The sequence below is a fragment of the Mesoplodon bidens genome (assembly GCF_964165515.1).
Source record: "Mesoplodon bidens genome assembly, chromosome: 4".
In the NCBI taxonomy this organism is placed as follows: Eukaryota; Metazoa; Chordata; class Mammalia; order Artiodactyla; family Ziphiidae; genus Mesoplodon; species Mesoplodon bidens.
This window is the reverse complement of record NC_138160.1, coordinates 112,449,308-112,472,435: the sequence shown is the minus strand read 5'-3', so window position 1 is coordinate 112,472,435 and position 23,128 is coordinate 112,449,308. Positions and strand designations below refer to the sequence as shown.

At 36.8% G+C, this 23,128-nt stretch overlaps 1 protein-coding gene and 1 pseudogene across 2 annotated transcripts in view; both read right to left on the bottom strand.

Annotated features, from left to right (window-relative positions):
- RAD50 (RAD50 double strand break repair protein) overlaps nt 1-23,128 on the bottom strand; it is a 103,807-nt gene that overhangs the window by 30,358 nt on the left and 50,321 nt on the right. The window contains exons 14-21 of the mRNA XM_081230591.1: nt 17,270-17,459; nt 16,697-16,823; nt 15,876-16,069; nt 12,187-12,297; nt 11,640-11,732; nt 11,438-11,551; nt 5,345-5,472; nt 3,031-3,255 (exon numbers count right to left, since the gene is read on the bottom strand). Of these exons, the coding sequence (XP_081086717.1) occupies nt 3,031-3,255; nt 5,345-5,472; nt 11,438-11,551; nt 11,640-11,732; nt 12,187-12,297; nt 15,876-16,069; nt 16,697-16,823; nt 17,270-17,459 (1,182 nt within the window). The remainder of the gene's footprint in view (nt 1-3,030; nt 3,256-5,344; nt 5,473-11,437; nt 11,552-11,639; nt 11,733-12,186; nt 12,298-15,875; nt 16,070-16,696; nt 16,824-17,269; nt 17,460-23,128) is intronic.
- On the bottom strand, nt 13,520-15,769 carry LOC308615643 (regulatory solute carrier protein family 1 member 1-like; annotated as a pseudogene). The gene is made up of 2 exons: nt 15,744-15,769; nt 13,520-14,729 (listed from the first exon to the last, which is right to left on the bottom strand). The product of its transcript is annotated as a regulatory solute carrier protein family 1 member 1-like (transcript).

Genomic DNA, 23,128 nt, shown 5'->3' with positions numbered 1-23,128 from the left:
AAAGAGTCATGTACCAGTATGTTCACTGCAGCTCTATTTACAAGAGCCCGGAGATGGAAACAACCTAAGTGTCCATCATCCGTTGAATGGATAAAGAAGATGTGGCACATATATACAATGGAATATTACTCAGCCATAAAAAGAAACGAAATTGAGCTATTTGTAATGAGGTGGATAGACCCAGAGTCTGTCACACAGAGTGAAGTAAGTCAGAAAGAGAAAGACAAATACCGTATGCTAACATATATATATGGAATTTAAGAAAAAAAATGTCATGAAGAACCTAGGGGTAAAACAGGAATAAAGACACAGACCTACTTGAGAATGGACTTGAGGATGTGGGGAAGGGGAAGGGTAAGCTGTGACAAAGCGAGAGAGAGGCATGGACATATATACACTACCAAACATAAGGTAGATAGCTAGTGGGAAGTAGCCGCATAGCACAGGGAGATCAGCTCAGTGCTTTGTGACCGACTGGAGGGGTGGGATAGGGAGGGTGGAAGGGAGGGAGACGCAAGAGGGCAGGGATATGGGAACAGATGTATATGTATAACTGATTCACCTCGTTATACAGTAGAAACTAATGCACCATTGTGAAGCAATTATACTCCAATAAAGTTGTTAAAAAAAAAAGATGGAAAGACAACCCTCAGAATAGGAGAAGATATTTGCAAATGAAGCAACTGACAAACGATTAATCTCCAAAATTTACAAGCAGCTCATGCAGCTCAATATCAAAAAAACAAACAACCCAATCCAAAAATGGGCAGAAGACCTAAATAGACATTTCTCCAAAGAAGATATACAGACTGCCAACAAACACATGAAAGAATGCTCAACATCATTAATCATTAGAGAAAAGTGAATCAAAACTACCATGAGATATCATCTCACACCGGTCAGAATGGCCATCCTCAAAAAATCTACGAACAATAAATGCTAGAGAGGGTGTGGACAAAGGGGAACCCTCTTGCACTGTTGGTGGAAATGTAAATTGATACAGCCACTATGGAGAACAGTATGGAGGTTCCTTATAAAGCTAAAAATAGAACTACCATATGACCCAGCAATCCCACTACTGGGCATATACCCTGAGAAAACCATAATTCAAAAAGAGTCATGTACCACAATGTTCATTGCAGCTCTATTTACAATAGCCAGGACATGGAAGCAACCTAAGTGTCCATCAACAGATGAATGGATAAAGAAGATGTGGCACATATATACCATGGAATATTACGCAGCCATAAAAAGAAACAAAATTGAGTTATTTGTAGTGAGGTGGATGGACCTAGAGTATGTCATACAGAGTGAAGTAAGTCAGAAAGAGAAAAACAAATACCGTATGCTAACATATATATGGAATCTAGAAAAAAAAGAAAAGAAAAAAATGGTCATGAAGAACTTAGGGGCAAGACGGGAGTAAATATACAGACCTACTAGAGAATGGACTTGAGGATACGGGGAGGGGGAAGGGTAAGCTGGGACAAAGTGAGAGAGTGGCATGGACATATATACACTACCAAACGTAAAACAGATAGCTTTTGGGAAGCAGCCGCATAGCACAGGGAGATCAGCTCGGTGCTTTGTGACCACGTAGAGGGGTGGGATAGGGAGGGTACAAGGGAGGGAGACGCAAGAGGGAAGAGATATGGGGACATATGTATATGTATAACTGGTTCACTTTGTTATAAAGCAGAAACTAACACACCATTGTAAAGCAATCATACTCCAATAAAGATGTTTAAAAAAATAAAATAAAAACCCATTAGATTTGCAAAAATTAAGAATCGACAAAATCAATGTCACAGAATGCATCAAAGAGAACCCTTATATTCTGCTAGTGGTATAAATTAGTAAAACCACTTTGGAAAACAACAACATTATTTTGTAAAATTGAGCATACCCTGCAACCCAGCAATTTTACTCGCACATGTACTCTAGAGAATCTCTTACACCTTTGCTCCAGAAGACATGACTAGAATGTTCCTAGAAGCAAAGGTTATATCAGTAAAGAGCTGGAAACAACCCAAATGTCCATCTACCGGAAAATGGATATATTATGGTATATTTCCACAAAAGAATTCTGTTTATCAGTGAAAATGCATATACCACAGCTATAAGCAACTTAAGTAAAAGCAAAACAAAGTAAAACAAGCAAAAAAGCAAATTCTAGAAGAGTACACAGAGTACATCATTTTTTTTAAAGCTCAAAAAATGATACATATGATAAAATTATTTTTTAAAAAGCAGAGAGCAGGGCTTCCATGGTGGTGCAGTGGTTGAGAGTCCACCTGCCGATGCAGGGGACACGGGTTCATGCCCCGGTCCGGGAAGATCCCACATGCCACGGAGCGGCTGGGTCCATGAGCCATGGCCACTGAGCTTGCACATCCGGAGCCTGTGCTCCACAACGAGAGAGGCCACAACAGTGAGAGGCCCGCGTACCAGAAAAAAAAAAAAAAAAAAAAAGCAGAGAGCAAAAATCTGTGTCAGTGGTTACAAAGAGTGAGGATGACAAATGGATGAGATAAGGAGGAGCATCTATGTGGATGGCAGTTAGTGATAATGGCAGAGTTCCTGGATTGTATATGGGGGGGTGGGATCATGAGTGCTCCTTAATATTAATATGCTTTATAACTTTACTTCATAATTCAAATAAGCGTGTGTATGTGTACACACATATATACATTATTTTTCCATTCTGTGGTAGGTATGAAATAAATTTAAAAAGTTAGGGCTTCCCTGGTGGCGCAGTGGTTGAGAGTCCGCCTGCCAATGCAGGGTACACGGGTTCGTGCCCTGGTCCGGGAAGATCCCACATGCCACGGAGCGGCTGGGCTCGTGAGCCATGGCCGCTGAGCCTGCGCATCCGAAGCCTGTGCTCCGCAGCAGGAGAGGCCACAACAGTGAGAGGCCCGCGTATCGCAAAAAAAGAAAATTAAAAAGTTAAAAAGGGTGAAAGTAAGACTAAATTATGCTAGTTGATATTGATTGCAATGGGAACCAAATCCCCAGTCCAATACTTACTGGTCAAGGGTCTTATAATAAATGTCCAGATCCTTGTTCACAAGCTCTGTTGTTCTCATAACAATCATCATTTCCCTATACTTTTCCTCGGCATCCCGAAATTGAGGTTCTCGAAGTTCTTTCTTAAAATGAATAATTTCTTCCTCATAACCTTTCTGTCGCCCTATTGCCAAACTGTGATTTCTTTTTATATTATCTATTTTTTCTTCCAACTTCTGATGTTCACTAGGAGAGAAAATGACAAATGAGGACCGTTTGTAGATTTTAGCAGCCTAAAGTGGAAAAGACAGATTTCTTCAGATAGATAAATACCATTTATCATTCTCCTTAGCAATCAGCATATGAAAACAGTCTCTCCTTGCTTTTCCTTTAAGGTTTCAGTACTAAAGAAAACTTTCTTCTTTCCAAATCTCTGAAGCATCTAGGTTTTTAAACAGCTGATTTCTGTGTGCTCAATAAAGTACTCTTGTAACGTGTGAACACTGAAAAAGTTCCTGACGTTTACACACTAACCTAAGAAAAGTACTCTTGGTGATTAATATTACAAATTCACAAACTTCTCATTGTGAACTAAGAATGCACAGTTACCAACTCTGAGAAGTTACTGAGCAACAGGTATCATCAGTTGGTTCACAGTATGTCAGACAAAAGAAAATTTTATCTCAAACAATTTATGCAGTAGTATTACTAAAAGTTTGTATTTCTCTATTAAACAAAATTTATCTTGTATAAGTATAAAAAAGCATCAATAAAGAGGGGATATATGTATATGTATAGCTGATTCACTTTGCTGTACAGTAGAAACTAACACAACATTGTAAAGCAACTATACTCCAATAAAAATTTAAAAAAAAAAAGAAAAGAAAAACATGGAGAGGAGTTCCAAAAAACAAAGCATCAATACTGACAAAAACGTAAAATACTTAAACTTTTCTGATAACTTGGTAGATAATACAGATTTTAACGTATGCTTTAAAATTTTTCATTTATTTAACAATTACTTATTAGGCATCCTCTTATTTGCTAGGCACTTCTCTCAAGATTATGAACATCCTTATAGAACTGGCCTGATTATCTGTTTTGCTGACATTTCTGTTGTGTCCTGAAGAAAGGTTTGAAAAAGAGAAGTTATGCTTAGTAGTCTGAATGAATGTAAAAAGCACTGTTACGTACTAATTACAGAAGGAATTACAAAAATATCTGCTTTTGATCTTTAGTAGCAAGGAATAAACTGTTTCATTTAAAAGCTTGTTCTATAAGCTTCACGTTTTTTTTTTCAACGTGGCAGCAAGAACACCAGCATTACAGTGCTAAAGAGCTGAGGCTTGAAAGCCAGGATATCTGGTCACATTCCTGGCTTTCATTCTTATTTCCTATGATCTTTTTTTCTGGGTCTCAGTGTCCTAATGCATAAAAAACAAACAGGCTGAAAGATGAAGAGCTCTTCTAGTTGTTAAGTCTGATTTCCTTGATATATGAAAGAGATTTAAAATAGCTAAACCAAGAGAACTTACAGTAACATAGGAGTAACTATTTGTTAGGTTTTAATAACTAAATTAAATTTCAATTTATTATATCCTTTAGAGAAACTTAAGCATTCTCTGATTCAGATTTGTTTGTGAAATCACAAGAAAAATGAAAAATCTACAAGGAATGGCTGAATGAATGAGTATATCCAACCAGCTGAGGTGGTTCCAAAAAATCTATTTGGCTAGTACAACCTTTTATACCAGTCTAGTGCCTTAGCATCAACCAGGTTCTTACAGAATTCCTAAGGCAACTCTAAGGCAGAGAAAGCAAGAATAAAATCTTTTCTGCTGTAGCAGGAAGACAGCAACTACAGTAAGTACCAATAAAACCAGATGAAAGAAGAATTCTACTAATCGCAAAAATGATGCTCTGCTTTGCGCATAATTACACCTGGGACCATGTAGAATGGGTCACCAATGTCAAAGTGCTTGGGCAATAACTCCATTAAGAGTTAAGCATTAAGCTCTGACCCAGGCAGGGTCCAGAGGCCATATATTCTTTAGGCCATAATCCTGTGAAACAGGCTCGTGAAAATCTGGGAACTTGGTATTTTTAATACTGGCCATCACTGCATAGTCATAGTGTGACTATAAATTCTATATTACTACTTCAGCTTGTAAAGCCATGAAATATATTTGTAAAAAAAGTGCCCATCTTCCTTTAAGCCTGAAAGGACACTTTGGCTATAGGCTTACATTCTTTTAAAAAAACATGTATTGAATATTTTTCACATTTCAATAATAAAGACCTTTATTTAAACTAAAGATTATTTTTTAAAACACACTTTTTCATTTGTAAAACCTGCATTTGACCCATTTCCTTCAAATGTTGTTTTCTTTCTTCTTCAACTTCTTTTAGTTCTTCATTCCTTTTTCTTAAAGTAAGGTTATCCTGTAGCCACCTTTCTTGTATCTAAATGTAAATATTAAATTCGTTAATAAAAATAATCAAGTTACCAACATGTGATTCATAGCAGGCAACTGGTGACAGGTAGTGCTAATTCTGCCTTAGAATCATGTGTATCTCAGCAGAGGGAGAAGAAGCCAGTGTAAAGGAATCTCCAGGCCTGGAGGAATCTGGATGGCCCATATACACACAAAACAGACACTAAAATGATGAGATAAAATGATATAACTGGATTTTTAATATTTTATACCTATGCCCCATTGGATCATCTTGCATAAGAACCTCACAATGGAGCCTAGTGATCTAAAAGATAACAAGAGAGCATGACTACTACCAAAGTCTCCCCCACTTTTTTTCCCTAGTTGTATTTGTCTACTAACATTTGCCAAGACCATTATATACTGTTAAGTATGTCAGATAAGATTTTTACCTTCAAGCTGACAGACAATCATACAAGACGCTAAGAAGTTTCACAAAAACAGTAAGTCTATATACTTGATGACACTTTTCTAGCCACTGAATTGCACTGAAAAATTTAAATTTAGCTGTTCTTGTTGAGTAGTTTTGTCCTTAAAAAGCAGCCACTAAATCATCTGGCGGCGGCAGCAGCACCAACACAATTATTTCAGTACTTTTCCTGGTGATTAAAATGGACTATGTTGTCAAGAGACAAACAGGAAACAATTTATAAGTTGACTCTTTGGAACTCAGGAAAAAAATTTTTCCTGCAGAAAATGGTGGTTTGGCCCATAGAAGCCTGGACAGAAAAAAATCATCCTAAGTTTGGAGTCAGGCCTTCTCAAAGATCCTTCTACAGCAACCCTTGTAGTTGAGATAAACTCAGTGATGTGGGAAGGAGGAGGCAGGGGCAGATCTTTGGTAACACTTTGTTGCCAACAGTAATGACACAGGAGTCACCAGGGAAAAAGGATTTGGGAGGTGGGAGAGAAGAAGGGAAGCCAAGGACTTCTCTCATATGTTTAATGTTCACATCCAACGCTGCCCATCTATGAATCACTCTTTTGAGGGGTTTTTTTGTTTGTTTTTTTTAACTGTCATTAAGGTTCCTTTCAGTTTTCCTGGAACTAATAATATAAATATATATGTATCTATTAAAGGCATCATTATAAGCAGTTAGAGATGACTAAAATGATATGGTTGTAAATGTCCTTTTGTTGCCAAGGCAACCTAATGTGCCACCGCAGCTGCTATGACTCTCCAAGATTCTCCCAGGGGGAACTATGCTTATACATTTTCCTTATTAGGAACAAAAGAATGTGGCACTGTTCGCTTTCATCTAATATTATATAACAATGGAATTTGCTTTCATGAATACCTGAAAGGACTCTTTAAAGGGCTATCACATTTTTAGGTGAGACTGATTTTTTGCATGAAATAATGTTCCTGGTCTGTTATCCTGCATGGTCACCAGAAAGCTAGGGATTTCCTTCTTTTAGGTCAGCTTCTAACTGCTCTTTCATTCTGAGAGAGAGTATATAGCACAGTAGTTAAAGAGCATAGGCTTTGAAGCTAGATATACCTAGGCTCAAATCTCAGCATTACAACTTTCAAATAGGATGACTTTGGACAAATTAGTTTAAATTCTCTGAGCCTTTTAAAGATTAAAATAGTTAGTGTATGTAAAAAGTACTAAGTACAGTGCCTGGCTCAATAATTGCTAGTGAAATACCTTTTGGGTCAAATCTGTCCTTATACTTTAAGCAGTAAAAATTCCAGTTACAGTATTCAAAATAGAAAATAGGAGAGAAAGAAGAGATAAAGTATCAGAGAAAACCAGATGCAGCTATACTACACCAAAACTGTTTTCCTATTATACTAGCAATTTGACAATGTAGGGTCAAGTTCTACCTCTGTTACTCACTACTTTTGTGACCTTGGGCAATTCAGGTCACCTCCAGTTCCCTTCATCTGAAAAATGAGGGAGGAAGATTATTAAACTTCCAAATCTTAAAATTCTGTGGAGTAAATTTAATAGGGCTTAAGTGTGTAAATAAGCCATTAGGCTCCTCAACTCTTAGATAGTAACCCCAATGACTCAGCTCAGAGAGCAGTTAATGCATGCAGCTGGCCACTTAAAGGAACCATAAAAGTTAGCTGTTTTCTAGTTACCTGCGATAGAATAATATGCTGAATAAACCCCATTCCAAAGTCCACCAAAAGTCTGGTTGGGAAAAATGCCATTTATAGAGGATTTCCTGAAAGCCATGCAGTGCTCTGACTCAGTGATTGATAGTTAAGGGGATACATCAGAACCTCTGAGGAACTTTAACAAAATATACATGCGTATGCATATGCCCATGCCCCACAGGTTCCCATTTATTGGTCTGGAATGGAGAAAGAGATGTGTATTTTCAATAACCCAGGTGATTTTTTTTAAGTTTGAGATGTAATTCATATACCATAAAATTCACCAATTTAAAGTGTACAATTCAGTGGTTTCAGTATATTCACAAGGTTCTCATTCTAACACATTTTATCACCCCAAATAGAAACTCCATACCCATTAGCAGTCACTCTCTATTCCCTTTTCTTTCCTTCCCCGCAACCCCCAGCAACACTCCTCTGCTTTCTGTCTCTATGGATTTGCCTATTCTGTTTATTTCATATAAATGGAATCATACAGTATGGTCTTTTGTGATTGACTTCATTTAGCATAATGTTTTCAAGGTCTGTCCATGTTGCAGCATCTATCAATATTTCATTCCTTTTAATGGCTGAGTAATATTCCATGATGGTTAATTTTATGTGTCAACTTGACATCACAGGGTGCCAAGACATTTGGTCAAACATTATTCTGAGTGTCTTTGACAGTGTTTCTGGATGAGATTAACATTTACATTGGTAGACTGAATAAGTAAAGCAGACTGCCCTTCCTAATGTGGGTGGGCCTCGTCCAGTCAACTAAAGATGTGAACAGAACAAACAAGGCTGAATAAGGGGTAACTCATCCTGCCTGACTGTATGAGGTGGGACATGGTTTTTTCCTGCCTTCATATTTAAACTGAAACCTCAGCTCTTCTTGGATCTAGAGCCTATTAGCTTTCCCAGTTCTCAGGCTTCAGACTCAAACTGGAACTACACCATCAAGCTCTCCTGAGCCTCCAGCTTGCCAACCACAGATCTTGGGACATCTCATCCTCCACAATCACTTGAGTTAATTCCTTATAATAAATTTCTTTATCTATATCTATATCTTTATCTGTATCTATACTTATTGATCTCTTACTGGCTTTGATTCTCTGGAGATCCCTGACAAGTACATATGAATATACCAAATTTTATTCATCATCTGTTCATCAGTTGATAACCATTTGGGCTGTTTTCCATATTTTGACTGTCATGAATAATGCTGCTATAAACATTCTTGTACAAGTTTTTATGTAAACATATATTTTACATTTTCTTGGTTATTATACACTTAGGAGTGGGAAAAACCCAGGTGATCTTGATGGGTGCCTACAGCTAACCTTTGCTCTCCAAACACTCTTAACATTTATTTTAGGCTCCAATCACACCACCTTCTTCTACACTCATCAAGGGATGATAAAGGTGCTGAAACACACTGCAAAAACAAACAAACAAACAAACAAACAAAACCAACCATGAAGTTTGTTGAAGACCTGCTTTTTATTAATCTATACAGTGTCTTCCTTTCCATGAATGCCTATGGAGACATTTTTCTCTGGTCTCAGTCCAGAGAACTGGTTTGTTTTTAGCTTTGAGACGATGTGAAACTTAATTAATTACGACTTTCTCTCTTCATGTGACTAAAATCTTTAGCAAGCATATCAGATTTTATGGCCTACATTTTATATACTTACTACTCTCCTGGTTTCATTTCCTTCTTCTTGTCCTTATTTCTACATTGTCTCATTTTCTCATCAATTTAAAATGTTATTTAGCATTGCTCTATGTATATAACTTAGTAAACAATTTCTAGAACACGGTAGGTTATAAAAGTAAACTAATATAGTCAGATCCACTAAATTTAGACCTTCAACTTGAAAAGGGTCACAGACCGGTGTATCTTAATTATCTCTCTATATTTGTGTGGACATTACTGATTTATAGATTGTGATTTTAAATAGAAAACCCACATATAAGCTAGTGATAACTAAGTATTTTGTTATATATGCATCATAAATTTATATAGCACTTATTAGATGGCAGAGATTTGATTTACCTTTGACTGATATTCATATATTTGACATTCCTGGCACTATGGCCAGAGATTCTTCAGAAAATGGGTATGGCTAATCTTCAAAGAGATTTTAACCATTATTTATAACCAAGTGATTAAAGCTTTCAAATAGCAAATTTTATTCAAAACAGCAGGAACAGAGAAGTGGTGTAGTTTTTAAAGGCAGTAACTATCATGCTTATATAAGGCATGCTGAAAATTATTTTCTTAATGTGATCTTAATTATACTGTGGAAATTAATTTCCTTAATCAAGAAAGTAAATGATAAAGGAATCAACTGAAAAACAACTTAGTATATATATATTTTACTTACAGACAACTTTTAAGAATGATACCTAGGGCTTCCCTGGTGGCGCAGTGGTTGAGAGTCCACCTGCCGATGCAAGGGACGCGGGTTTGTGCCCCGGTCCGGGAAGATCCTACATGCCGCAGAGCGGCTGGGCCTGTGAGCCATGGCCGCTGAGCCTGCGCGTCTGGAGCCTGTGCTCCTCAACGGGAGAGACCACGACAGTGAGAGGCCCGCATACCGCAAAAAAAAAAAAAAAAAAAGAATCATACCTAAAAGTGAGAATGAGAATTGGCAGAAGGGGAAGGAGACTTTAATTTTATGCTTTTATGTTTAAACTTTTACCAGGTAAGTCTTTTACTGAAAATAAAAATTAAAAAAGGAAGAAGAAAAGACAATGTTATTAGAATTGCTTTTCTCAGGGAACCCTCCTACACTGTTGGTGGGAATGTAAGTTGGTACAGCCACTGTGGAAAACAGTATGGAGGCTCCTCAGAAAACTAAAAACAGAATTACCATATGATCCAGCAACCTCACTCCTAGGCATATATCCAGACAAAATTATAATTCAAAAAGATATGTGCACCCCTACATTCATATCAGCACTATTCACAATAGCCAAGACATGGAAACAACCTAAATGTCCATCAACAGATGAATAAAGATGTGTTACATATATACAAGGGAACTCAGCCATTAAAAAAAAAAAACAGATAATGCCATTTGCAGCAACATGGATGCAACTAGAGATTATCATACTATGTAAGTCAGAAAGATAAATAACCATAGGATATCATTTATATGTGGAATCTAAAATGTGACACAAATGAACCTATCTATGAAACAGAATCAGGGACAGAGAAAACAGACTATGGTGGCCAAAGGGGAGGAGGGTGGGAGAGGGTTGGACTGGGAGTTTGGGATTAGCATACACAAACTGGTATATATAGAATGGATAAACAACAAGGTCCTACTGTATAGCACACGGAAATATAATCAATATCCTGTGATAAACCATAATGGAAAAGAATATGAAAAAGAATATATATATGTAACTGAGTCACTTTGCTGTACAGCAGTACTTGACACAACACTGTAATTCAACTATACTTTAATAAAAAATAAATTAAAAAAAGAATACAATCAGGTAAAAATGTTATGATGAAAAGAATCACAACAGCTTGAGTTATACCAAATGCACCTTTTTTTATTATTTCATTTTACAAATGAAAATATGTCTGTTTTTATACTGCCAAAGGAAAATTTTGTCTCTCAGTAACATAAAAAAGAAACATACTTTTTATATAAACATATACACATAAAAAAAAAGAACTGCTTTTCTCTACTGTTTGCATTTCTACTCAATGCAAGTATTGAAAATAAACGTAAAAAATAAAAAAAGAAAGAAAAGAATGCTACAGGTATAAGTGCCACCATAAATCATTAGCAAAAAAAGGACCTACCTTCTGTGTATCAATATCTTGTCTCATGATTCCCATTTCCTTATTAATCTTTTCTTTGTGTTTCTCGCATTCACTTAGTTGAGCTATTACTTTATTAAGTTCAGTTTCTTTTTGCTACAAAAATAAAAATTTCTTAAGCACAAGAAATAAAAATATAAATAAATCATTTTAAATTATATCCAATTAAATAGTTTTAAATTACCTTCTTATAGTCATCTTTTCCATCTTGAATATAATTCTCAATGTCTTTCACATAACCATGAATATTTTTAACCTTCTCTTTGATATCATTTATCTGTGGAAAAATATTTATTAAAAATACACTAGTTCGGACTAGGGCATTTAAGAAGATTTATTTCCAAGGAATATCTTTTATTAAGATAACAAAAACTTAATAGGAGAGTACAGTGAAACACTGGCTTGGAAGTTAGAAGCCCTGGGTTCCAGTTGCCATCACCAACAGATTTTATCTGAAATCAAATTTTATGATCTCCCTATGATCTCCCTTTATTACCTGTGGGATTAGATTAAAAGGTCTCAATTCTCAACTTCTATTTTAGATCAAGAAGCAAAATAATTTACATTTAATCATTCTAAAAAATTTTGAATGTTAAGATTACATCACAAATATGAAAATACTATTTCATCATGTTTTTAATTTCATGTGAAATACTAGTGTCCAACATGGTGCTCTGAATAATAATTTTAACATATATTTTTGATAAGTAAATATACACATGAAATCTTACTTTATCCTGTGCTATTTTGTTGCTTGTATTTTTTTTGTTGATTAATTCTTCTTTCTCCTGCTGGAACTTTTCCAGTGTTGTTTCCAAAGGGCTTACCTGCTCTTTAGCATCCTAAGGATATAAAAATTATAAGGTCTTATATAACATTCCATTATCTTATTTCAGGTGTCAGACTTCATAATAAAATCACTTTCTACGTACCTGGCTTTAAAAGTCAATTCATTTGCTTCTTCCAACAACCCTATGAGGAAGGTACCATTATTTTCCTGCTATATTTCAGATGAGCAGAGATGATTTGTCCAGGGTCCCAAAAGCCAGTAAATGAAGGAGCCAGGATTCAAATCTCATCCAGCTCCAGAGTCTTTCTCTCATCCAGCTCCAGAGTCTTTCTTTTAACCACTACGCTATACTGCGTCAGCCACTGACTTGATTCTTAATCTATACCACATACTCCCAATTATATGAGCATGTGGCTTCAGGTATAAATTTTCATGAGTTTGTAGGGGCCCATATCAGCTCTGTGTGACTGAAAAATAGGAAAGCTTTTTCAGTCCAGGTCTTTCTTTTATAGATGGAAATATGATCATAAAAGAACTTTTTTTTTCAATTATTCTTCCATTTTCTGTTACAACTGATGAATCATAATACACAGAGCACTAAGTATGATTCCAAACACAAAACCATGTGATCAAGTTTGTAAACCAAAAATTGAGTTAACAAGCCATACCGTGCCTTCAGCACAGACACAGCCAAATTATAAAGTTTATCTGCTTTTAGCTGCATGGGTAGTGGGATTTCTCATGACTTTTGCTTTTTAAAGTATTCACTCTCATTCTAAAATGGTATGCTATACACAAAACCAACAGTTTTATTCCAGAATACATCATCTTAATAATAAAAAGCTTTTGTATGCACGTACTGCCAATACATTTAAAAAGGCCCAAATTTTAACAAAAGATTAGACAAGTTCATCAGACAAGAGATCATAAATTATTTTGGCTGAAAAAAAATCTTTAAAAAAAATATGGGGCTTCCCTGGGGGCACAGTGGTTGAGAGTCAGCTTGCCGATGCAGGGGACACAGGTTCGTGCCCCAGTCTGGGAAGATCCCACATGCCGCGGAGCAGCTGGGCCTGTGAGCCATGGCCGCTGAGCCTGCACGTCCGAAGCCTGTGCTCCGCAACGGGAGAGGCCACAACAGTGAGAGGCCTGTGTACCGCAAAAAAAAAAAAAAAAAAAAAAGGCTCAACATTCTGCTTGCAGGTTTCTACAGTGAGTGAGTGAGTGAGTGAGTGAGTGAGTGAGTGTGTGTGTGTGTGTGTGTATAGCTTTTTTTAAGGGAATGGAGTATGGTCTAGTCCACTTTTCCATGGTTGTGTAGGAACTACAATGTTCTTTCCTAGCAAAACAAGAAGCGCAAGGTCTGTATTTCCACCAACTCGATGCAAAGCCCCAAGAGCTTCCTGCAAAGTAAAGCCAGCACAGAGGATCCAATCAATGTCTGCAGCAGGAAAAATTAATGGTGCAAGAAAGGAGGGACTTGATGATGGATGGCCAGTACGTGGTTCAAATTCTAGAAGTGGCCCTGAAGCTTCAGAACAGACATTTTCTCTGGTCTCAGGCCTGTGTGCCCTGACCCAGATCTTTAACCAATATGAAACTGGATGACAAGGACTCAGTTTGCTCAGAAGTCTGACTGAGTGCATCCTCCTTACCTGCTAAAAGTCTGGGTATAATTTCTACACCAAAGGTGCAATGTAGTTGATGAGAAGTTTCAGTTGAGGCTAGAGGGACAGAACTGCTCTCATTTATTGACTCCTTAGACTTGGGGACACCTTCCTTATCAGTGCTAACAGGCCATCACCTAGACCCCTGAAGTTAATATTTTCTACATCTTCTAGTCTAGTGTCATGCTGAAGTGTCTGTTAATTCTTCCATCTTCACTGATACAGATATGGCCTGATGAAAGAAGACCTGTTCACTCTGGGTAGCTGGAAGATGCTCAGTTTGGGTCCATCTTTCAGAAAGGTCCTTAATACCTGTTTGGCCCTCAGTTACTGTCTTTGATTGACAGAAAACCTTCAGATGTGTTTTCTAAAGCTGGTTTACTACTAATGACCAAAAGATCATGAAGTTCCTTCAAGGCTGCTGTTACAGATGAGCAAGATTCCTCTGCTGACTCTACAGAGGGCTGACAACACCCACAGAGACTTAAGAGAAGGGGCAATTCCCATATTTCTTACTTGTTCCAGACATTTCCACATTACTTTCTGGAAGCTGTAAATCCTGAGTGGAAATGGAATTTTAAAGGAAGGGTTACATTTTGATGTTTCTACTTCCAACAAGGGATTATCCAAGGTGAGATAAGATGCACTGACGTTCCTGACATTGGTATTCTGACTGCCTGCTGAATTAATAAGCACAGCAACTAGGGGCTGTTCAACTATATCTACTTCCATAAGTGTTTCTGAATTTGAGCAGCCAAAGCATCCTGAAGATAGAATATTTTTCTCTGTACCCGAAAGGTCCACAGTCTGCTGTAGCCTGTCTTGATCATAAAGGAACTTTTGATCTTAAGCTTAGTTTGCTGAGGCTAAGTAGATATTTTATGGTAATGAAAGCATACTAGTACATTGACGTTGGTGTGCCCACACTTATTTTGGAAGGAAAGGGGTTTTCAAATAACAAACTATTTTACTAATCAGAAGTCCACATCATTTGGCCTTATAACATCTCTACAGAGTAAGTATATGATAACCACTGTTCAAAACCATGATCCTCAAGCACTTTAAGATCCGGAAATATCTAATGAATCCATAAAAGTAGAAACAATTATTTAGTGTTATTTCAATGTAGGAATATTTTATATTAGGAAGTGGTTTGGTGCGGTGGGAAGTCAAATGTCTTACACATCAGAAGACCTACCAGAAAATTAACCCTGCCTCCTACTAACTGTATGAATTTGGGCAAGTCATGGAATATCTGTAAGTCTCAATTTCTTTTCCTATAAAAAGGAGATTTAGTCACATTTATCAAAATGATACACTGAATACAAAATGAGACACTGAATGGTTTAACGTCAAAGTGCTTTATAAGCAATGAAAAATACAAATGTAAGGTAATACATTTTATACCATACTCTAAGCCTCTGTTATTTTGTAATCCAAAACTACTTAAGAAACATTTACAGTAATTAGTAACAGACTCTAATCAGATTCTAACCAGATTTAATTGGTTGGGTCTTAGATTTGATAAATCTAGATGAGGGATGCCAAATGGGTTCCATTTCATGTGTCAACTCAGTGCCTGCTCAGTGTAGTGGGAAGTATTCCGAGACTACATCTGGAATTAAAAAGAAAAAGTGCTATGCCTGAGAGGCAGTGTCTGTCATGGATATAGGATCTGTAGGTAAGACAAACCTCCCATACAAGTAGGAATCCTTATATGGAGTTAGCCAGCCACCACCAGACCACCTCCAGTAACAGGAAGTTCACTACTTAACCAGGCAGCCAGTTCTTCCTTATTATGGTCAATAAATTTTCTTCCAGAAATTTTTACCTATTCGTACAAGTTCTATATACCATTTTCACTTGATCCTCACAATAACCATAGTTCTGGCCATTGCCCCAATAAAGAGAATTTCACATATTTGAACTGATTTTTAAAACTAATATGTATGAATGTTTTTACCTTTATTTCTCTGTATAAGGACTGAACTTCAGTGGATAATTCCACAGTCTGCTCCTCCAGTTGCTGACGACGTTGTAAATTAGTGGATATCTGAAGTTTCTCTGATTTAAGTTCATTTGTTGTACTTTTTAGGTGCTGAATTTGTTCCTGCTGGTCCTGTATAAGCTTACGATTCAATTCAATCTTACTGGAAACTGCATGAAAACATATTGATACAGTGATTAATGTAAGGGTATAGAAAATACTATAAGCAGCCTCATTCCAGTTTTATAGGTCTCTGTGGCATTCCCAAAGGCTGAGTTTCTGTGGGTCCCACCTACTGCAATAAAAATGCCACAAGAACCTGTCCAGCTCCCAAACCTGCTTGCTGTCCCCTCCTGAATAGGGCAGATATGACTGAGAAAGAGTACAGCTCATTTGTTACTCATCATTCAAAATCTGTTCTGCAAAGAGAGGAAACAGAGGAGAAGTGATACCTTTGAGAAAAGAAACTGCAACCATGGACTGGAAGAAAGACTGTTCTTTGTCCACATAATAGTTATAAAATTTATGGTAGGGCTTCCCTGGTGGCGCAGTGGTTGAGAGTCCGCCTGCTGATTCAGGGGACACGGGTTTGTGCCCCAGTTCGGGAAGATCCCACATGCCGCGGAGCGGCTGGGCCTGTAAGCCATGGCCGCTGAGCCTGCGCGTCCGGAGCCTGTGGTCCGCAATGGGAGAGGCCACAACAGTGAGAGGCCCGCATACCGCAAAAAAAAAAAAAGTATGGTAAAAAGCATATGTTGGGAATGTTGAAGTCTTTATAAGGACACAGACTCTATTACCTGTATCTAATTTGTGTTGTTTTTCTTGTTTTTCCTGGTTTACTTGTTGAACAGTTCTATCCAAATCTAGTCCTTGGAGTTTAGCTGCTTGTTGTGCAATTTTTCTTTCAACATCCTTAAGTTCCATCTTAAGAATAAATCAAAGTTATTTCCTTTAAGAAACTTATGCCATTAACATTATTCAAAATCTTTAAGAATTAACTGCTTTTAACTACTTTTTAAAATCTAATTTGTAACTGCTCTCAGATATAATTTTAACAAATTTTCAAGGATAAAAATAAAATTAATTTTTATGATGAAATTAATTTAAATGATGTAAACAAAAGGAAGCAGACTAAAAAAGAAATATAAACAAGACTACTTCTTAATTCTCAGAACTTATGGATAATGAAATCTAAACTCAGGAATATAAATAAGCTAAGCAGTTACTCCCTGAGACTACCTGAAATTCAGGATAGGGAACTCTAAACACAATCTGTACCAGAATACTAGCTACTATCTTTAATACTCACATTTCATATTCAAACCACCATGAAACAAGTTTTATTCTGCCTTAAACTGCAGTAAACTTACCTGGAACCTCTCCATAATTGTAACATCTGTCAGACACACTTTAGCACTTTCTTCCTCAGGTATAATTGTACCCAAAAGTGTTTCCTGTTCTTCTATGTCATTCTTTAGCCGCTGTATGTCTCTGTTCACACTCTGCAGTTTGTTTCTTAATTCTGGTATTTCCTTCTCCTTCAAATCAATTATGCTTTGCCTTCACAGAACACACACAATTAAAAATAAGCAATCTAATGTTTTCTCATAATGAGATTGAGGTTATGTATTTTTGGCAAGAATACCACAGAAGTGATGTTGTATCCTTCTTAGGGCAACATATCAGTGGGTACATGATGTCAGTATGTCACTCTTAGTTAAGATGGTGTCAGCCAAATTTACCCATTGTAAAGTTACTATTTTTCTCTATGTAATCAATAAGTATCATAGGAGAAATACATTGAAGAAAATGTAAATATCCTGTTTCTCCTTAAACCTCTGTCCACTGATTTTATAAATAGTACCTACTGACAGATCTTGATACCAGCAATTTTTACCGTATTGTTTGCCGAACTGAAAGATATTTTACAAATTACCTGACCATACTCATCATAAGGGTCAAGACCATGAAAGACAAAGAAAGACTGTCAAAGACAAAGAAGAACTATGGTAGACTACAAGAGTCTAAGGAGAAATAACAAGTATATGCAATGTGGGAATCCTGAGTTGGATTCTGAAATAGACAAAGGATATTAAATAGAAAGACTGCTAAAATTCAAATATGGTTTGTAGTTTAATTAAAAGGATTATACCAAAGTTAATTTCTTGATTTTGATAACCATATTATGGTTACATAAATTGTGAACATCAGGAGAAGCTGGGTGAAGGGTATATGTGAATTCTCTGTACTATTTTTGTAAATTTTCTGTAGGTCTAAAATTATTTCAAAATAAAAAAGTTTAAAAACTGATGGAAGGACAGAAGAAAGGAAGGAAAGAAAATAGGAAAGGAAACCACTCAGTCAAATGCTACATGGGTTTATGGTACAAAAGCTGTTAAACCCACTTTACTGCTGCTACTCTAGCTAATGAATTACCAACCCTATGGCAGGTACTGGCCCCACACCTATTTTTGTTGATACCTCTGAAACAATAAAACTTGTATGTAATCTTTAAAAAAAAAAGCTAATAAGCTTATTTCAGAAAAATCCCAAATTCTTAAAATCAAATTAGTATAATAAATTAAATTGGTTTCTAATGGGAGCCTTATAATAAACCAGAAACTCAAGGATTAGCACTTAGATACTATTATTACGTAATGATTTTTTAAAGTCCATACTATGACCAAGAAATGCCAACCTGAATTGATCTGAGTGACAGAGACCTGTAATTTTTTATACCAAAGCAATGAAAAAATTCCCTGAATAAATATGAACATATTCAGATTATGAATAATTCATGCTCACATTACTTCCCAGTGTTATAGACCAGAAGTTGGTCTTAAGTTATGTACCCAGTACCTAGAAAGTGACAAAGCCATGATAGCCTAATGACAGTCAAGCATTCACTTGACTGGGACATTTTTGCAGAGAACTACAGGCATCCATTCAATTTTAACCCCATTTTTACATTTTCACACACACACAAAAACCCCTTATTGATGTAGTCCAGGTTTTGGTGCCTTCTTTTCTGATGATTACCTAAGACGCTAAAATAAGTATTCTAAGAAACAGTAAACATATTTCCTGAGAGAATGGTTACTGAGCTCTAGTAGGGTTTTCTCTTTTGTTTTTTAAATTTTTCAGAAACTCAATTTTGTGACAGCATTCTTTTTCCAAGGGAATTTTATGTAAAAGGGACCAACAGATACAGTCCTGAAAAAAACCTGTGGGAAAAATATTGAGTTTTTATTTAAATGAGGTGTTATAAAAAATGAACCCAAGTCAGTACTAAGAAACATGATAAACAGGTACATTTTCAGCTGAAATTTCACTCATGATGGTATGGGACAGGCTGGAAGGGACATGCTCTCACTTCTGTTGTATTTTATTGGTTACACAGACCAATCCTGGAACATGAGAGAAGACTAATACAAGAGTGTGAATACTAGGAGGCAGGGATCACTGGGGACCATCCTAGAGGCTGGCTACCACACAGCACATCTTCTTGCATCTTCCCTTCCTTCTTTTCCTTAAACTCCTCTTCAGTTTTCCAGGACAACGTACCCTCCGGGTTTTTTTTGCTTCCAGAGTTTGTCTCACTTTCGTCCAATTTATTAACATTAAATTAATTTTCCTAAAACACATCTTTCATTAAATCTCTTAGGATGGCTCCCCATCACCTAATAGAGCTATAACTAGGCCTGAACATAATTGTAGCTCTATCTTCCCTACTTATGTGAATCAATCACTACAAATAAGTTCTCAAACTCCAGATAATGTTTCTACTGCAGCACAGGTCTTACTCTCCTACTCTTACACACACCCTCTCCTCTTTCCCCCTCTTAAATAAGTCAAACCACCTTCCCTGTGCTTTACATCCCTCCTCCTACCCTGTTCTCAAAATCCTATTCTCATTCTGTAGTCCACTGGCTTCTCTCTTCCTAATTAATGCATTTGTTTGAACCAATTAAGTACTTTATTAAGCCCAGCTTTCTTTTTTTTTTATTAAATCAGTTATACATACACATATGTTCCCATAGCCCCTCCCTTTTGCGTCTCCCTCCCACCCTCCCTATCCCACCCCTCTAGGTGGTCACAAAGCACTGAGCTGATCTCCCTGTGCTATGCGGCTGCTTCCCACTAGCTATCTACCTTACGTTTGGTAGTGTATATATGTCCATGCCGCTCTTTCACTTTGTCACAGCTTACCCTTCCCCCTCCCTATATCCTCAAGTCCATTCTTCAGTAGGTCTGTGTCTTTATTCCTGTCTTACCCCTATGTTCTTCATGACATTTTTCTTCTTAAATTCCATATATATGTGTCAGCATACAGTATTTGTCTTTCTCTTTCTGACTTACTTCACTCTGTATGACAGACTCTAGGTCCATCCACCTCATTACAAATAGCTCAATTTCGTTTCTTTTTATGGCTGAGTAATATTCCATTGTATATATGTGCCACATCTTCTTTACCCATTCATCCGATGATGGACACTTAGGTTGTTTCCATCTCCGGGCTACTGTAAATAGGGCTGCTATGAACATTTGGTACATGTCTCTTTTTGAATTATGGTTTTCTCAGGGTATATGCCCAGTAGTGGGATTGCTGGGTCATATGGTAGTTCTATTTGTAGTTTTTTAAGGAACCTCCATACCGTTCTCCATAGTGGCTGTACCAATTCACATTCCCACCAGCAGTGCAAGAGTGTTCCCTTTTTCCCACACCCTCTCCAGCATTTATTGTTTCTAGATTTTTTGATGATGGCCATTCTGACTGGTGTGAGATGATATCTCATTGTAGTTTTGATTTGCATTTCTCTAATGAGTAAAGATGTTGAGCATCCTTTCATGTGTTTGTTGGCAGTCTGTATATCTTCTGTGGAGAAATGTCTATTTAGGTCTTCTGCCCATTTTTGGATTGGGTTGTTTGTTTTTTTGTTATTGAGCTGCCTGAGCTGCTTATAAATTTTGGAGATGAATCCTTTGTCAGTTGCTTCATTTGCAAATATTTTCTCCCATTCTGAGGGTTGTCTTTTGGTCTTGTTTATGGTTTCCTTTGCTGTGCAAAAGCTTTTAAGTTTCATTAGGTCCCATGTGTTTATTTTTGTCTTTATTTCCATTTCTCTAGGAGGTGGGTCAAAAAGGATCTTGCTGTGATTTATGTCATAGAGTGTTCTGCCTATGTTTTCCTCTAAGAGTTTGATAGTGTCTGGCCTTACATTTAGGTCTTTAATCCATTTTGAGCTTATTTTTGTGTATGGTGTTAGGGAGTGATCTAATCTCATACTTTTACATGTCCCTATCCAGTTTTCCCAGCACCACTTATTGAAGAGACTGTCCTTTCTCCACTGTACATTCCTGCCTCCTTTATCAAAGATAAGGTGACCATATGTGCGTGGGTTTATCTCTGGGCTTTCTATCCTGTTCCATTGATCTATCTTTCTGTTTTTGTGCCAGTACCCTACTGTCTTGATTACTGTAGCTTTGTAGTATAGTCTGAAGTCAGGGAGCCTGATTCCTCCAGCTCCATTTTTCGTTCTCAAGATTGCTTTGGCTATTCGGGGTCTTTTGTGTTTCCATGCAGATTGTGAAATTTTTTGTTCTAGTTCTGTGAAAAATGCCAGTGGTAGTTTGATAGGGATTGCATTGAATCTGTAGATTGCTTTGGGTAGTAGAGTCATTTTCACAATGTTGATTCTTCCAATCCAGGAACATGGTATATATCTCTCCATCTATTTGAATCATCTTTAATTTCTTTCATCAGTGTCTTATAGTTTTCTGCATACAGGTCTTTTGTCTCCTTAGGTAGATTTATTCCTAGATATTTTATTCTTTTTGTTGCAATGGTAAATGGGAGTGTTTTCTTAATTTCACTTTCAGATTTTTCATCATTAGTTTATAGGAATGCCAGAGATTTCTGGGCATTAATTTTGTATCCTGCTACTTTACCAAATTCATTGATTAGCTCTAGTAGTTTTCTGGTAGCATCTTTAGGATTCTCTATGTATAGTATCATGTCATCTGCAAACAGTGACAGCTTTACTTCTTCTTTTCCGATTTGGATTCCTTTTATTTCCTTTTCTTCTCTGATTGCTGTGGCTAAAACTTCCAAAACTATGTTGAATAAGAGTGGTGAGAGTGGGCAACCTTGTCTTGTTCCTGATCTTAGTGGAAATGCTTTCAGTTTTTCACCATTGAGGACGATGTTGGCTGTGGGTTTGTCATATATGGCCTTTATTATGTTGAGGAAAGTTCCCTCTATGCCTACTTTCTGCAGGGTTTTTATCATAAATGGGTGTTGAATTTTGTCGAAAGCTTTGTCTGCATCTATTGAGATGATCATATGGTTTTTCTCCTTCAATTTGTTAATATGGTGTATCACGTTGATTGATTTGCGTATATTGAAGAATCCTTGCATTCCTGGAATAAACCCCACTTGATCATGGTGTATGATCCTTTTAATGTGCTGTTGGATTCTGTTTGCTAGTATTTTGTTGAGGATTTTTGCATCTATGTTCATCAGTGATATTGGCCTGTAGTTTTCTTTCTTTGTGACATCCTTGTCTGGTTTTGGTATCAAGGTGATGGTGGCCTCGTAGAATGAGTTTGGGAGTGTTCCCCCCTCTGCTATATTTTGGAAGAGTTTGAGAGGGATAGGTGTTAGCTCTTCTCTAAATGCTTGATAGAATTCACCTGTGAAGCCATCTGGTCCTGGGATTTTGTTTGTTGGAAGATTTTTTATCACAGTTTCAATTTCAGTGCTTGTGATTGGTCTGTTCATATTTTCTATTTCTTCCTGATTCAGTCTTGGCAGGTTGTGCATTTCTAAGAATTGGTCCATTTCTTCCAGGTTGTCCATTTTATTGGCATAGAGTTGCTTGTAGTAATCTCTCATGATCTTTTGTATTTCTGCAGTGTCAGTTGTTACTTCTCCTTTTTCATTTCTAATTCTATTGAGTCTTCTCCCTTTTTTTCTTGATGAGTCTGGCTAATGGTTTATCAGTTTTGTTTATCTTCTCAAAGAACCAGCTTTTAGTTTTATTGATCTTTGCTATTGTTTCCTTCATTTCTTTTTCATTTATTTCTGATCTGATTTTCATGATTTCTTTCCTTCTGCTAACTTTGGTATGTTTTTGTTCTTCTTTCTCTAATTGCTTTAGGTGCAAGGTTAGGTTGTTTATTCGAGATGTTTCCTGTTTCTTAAGGTGGAATTGTATTGCTATAAACTT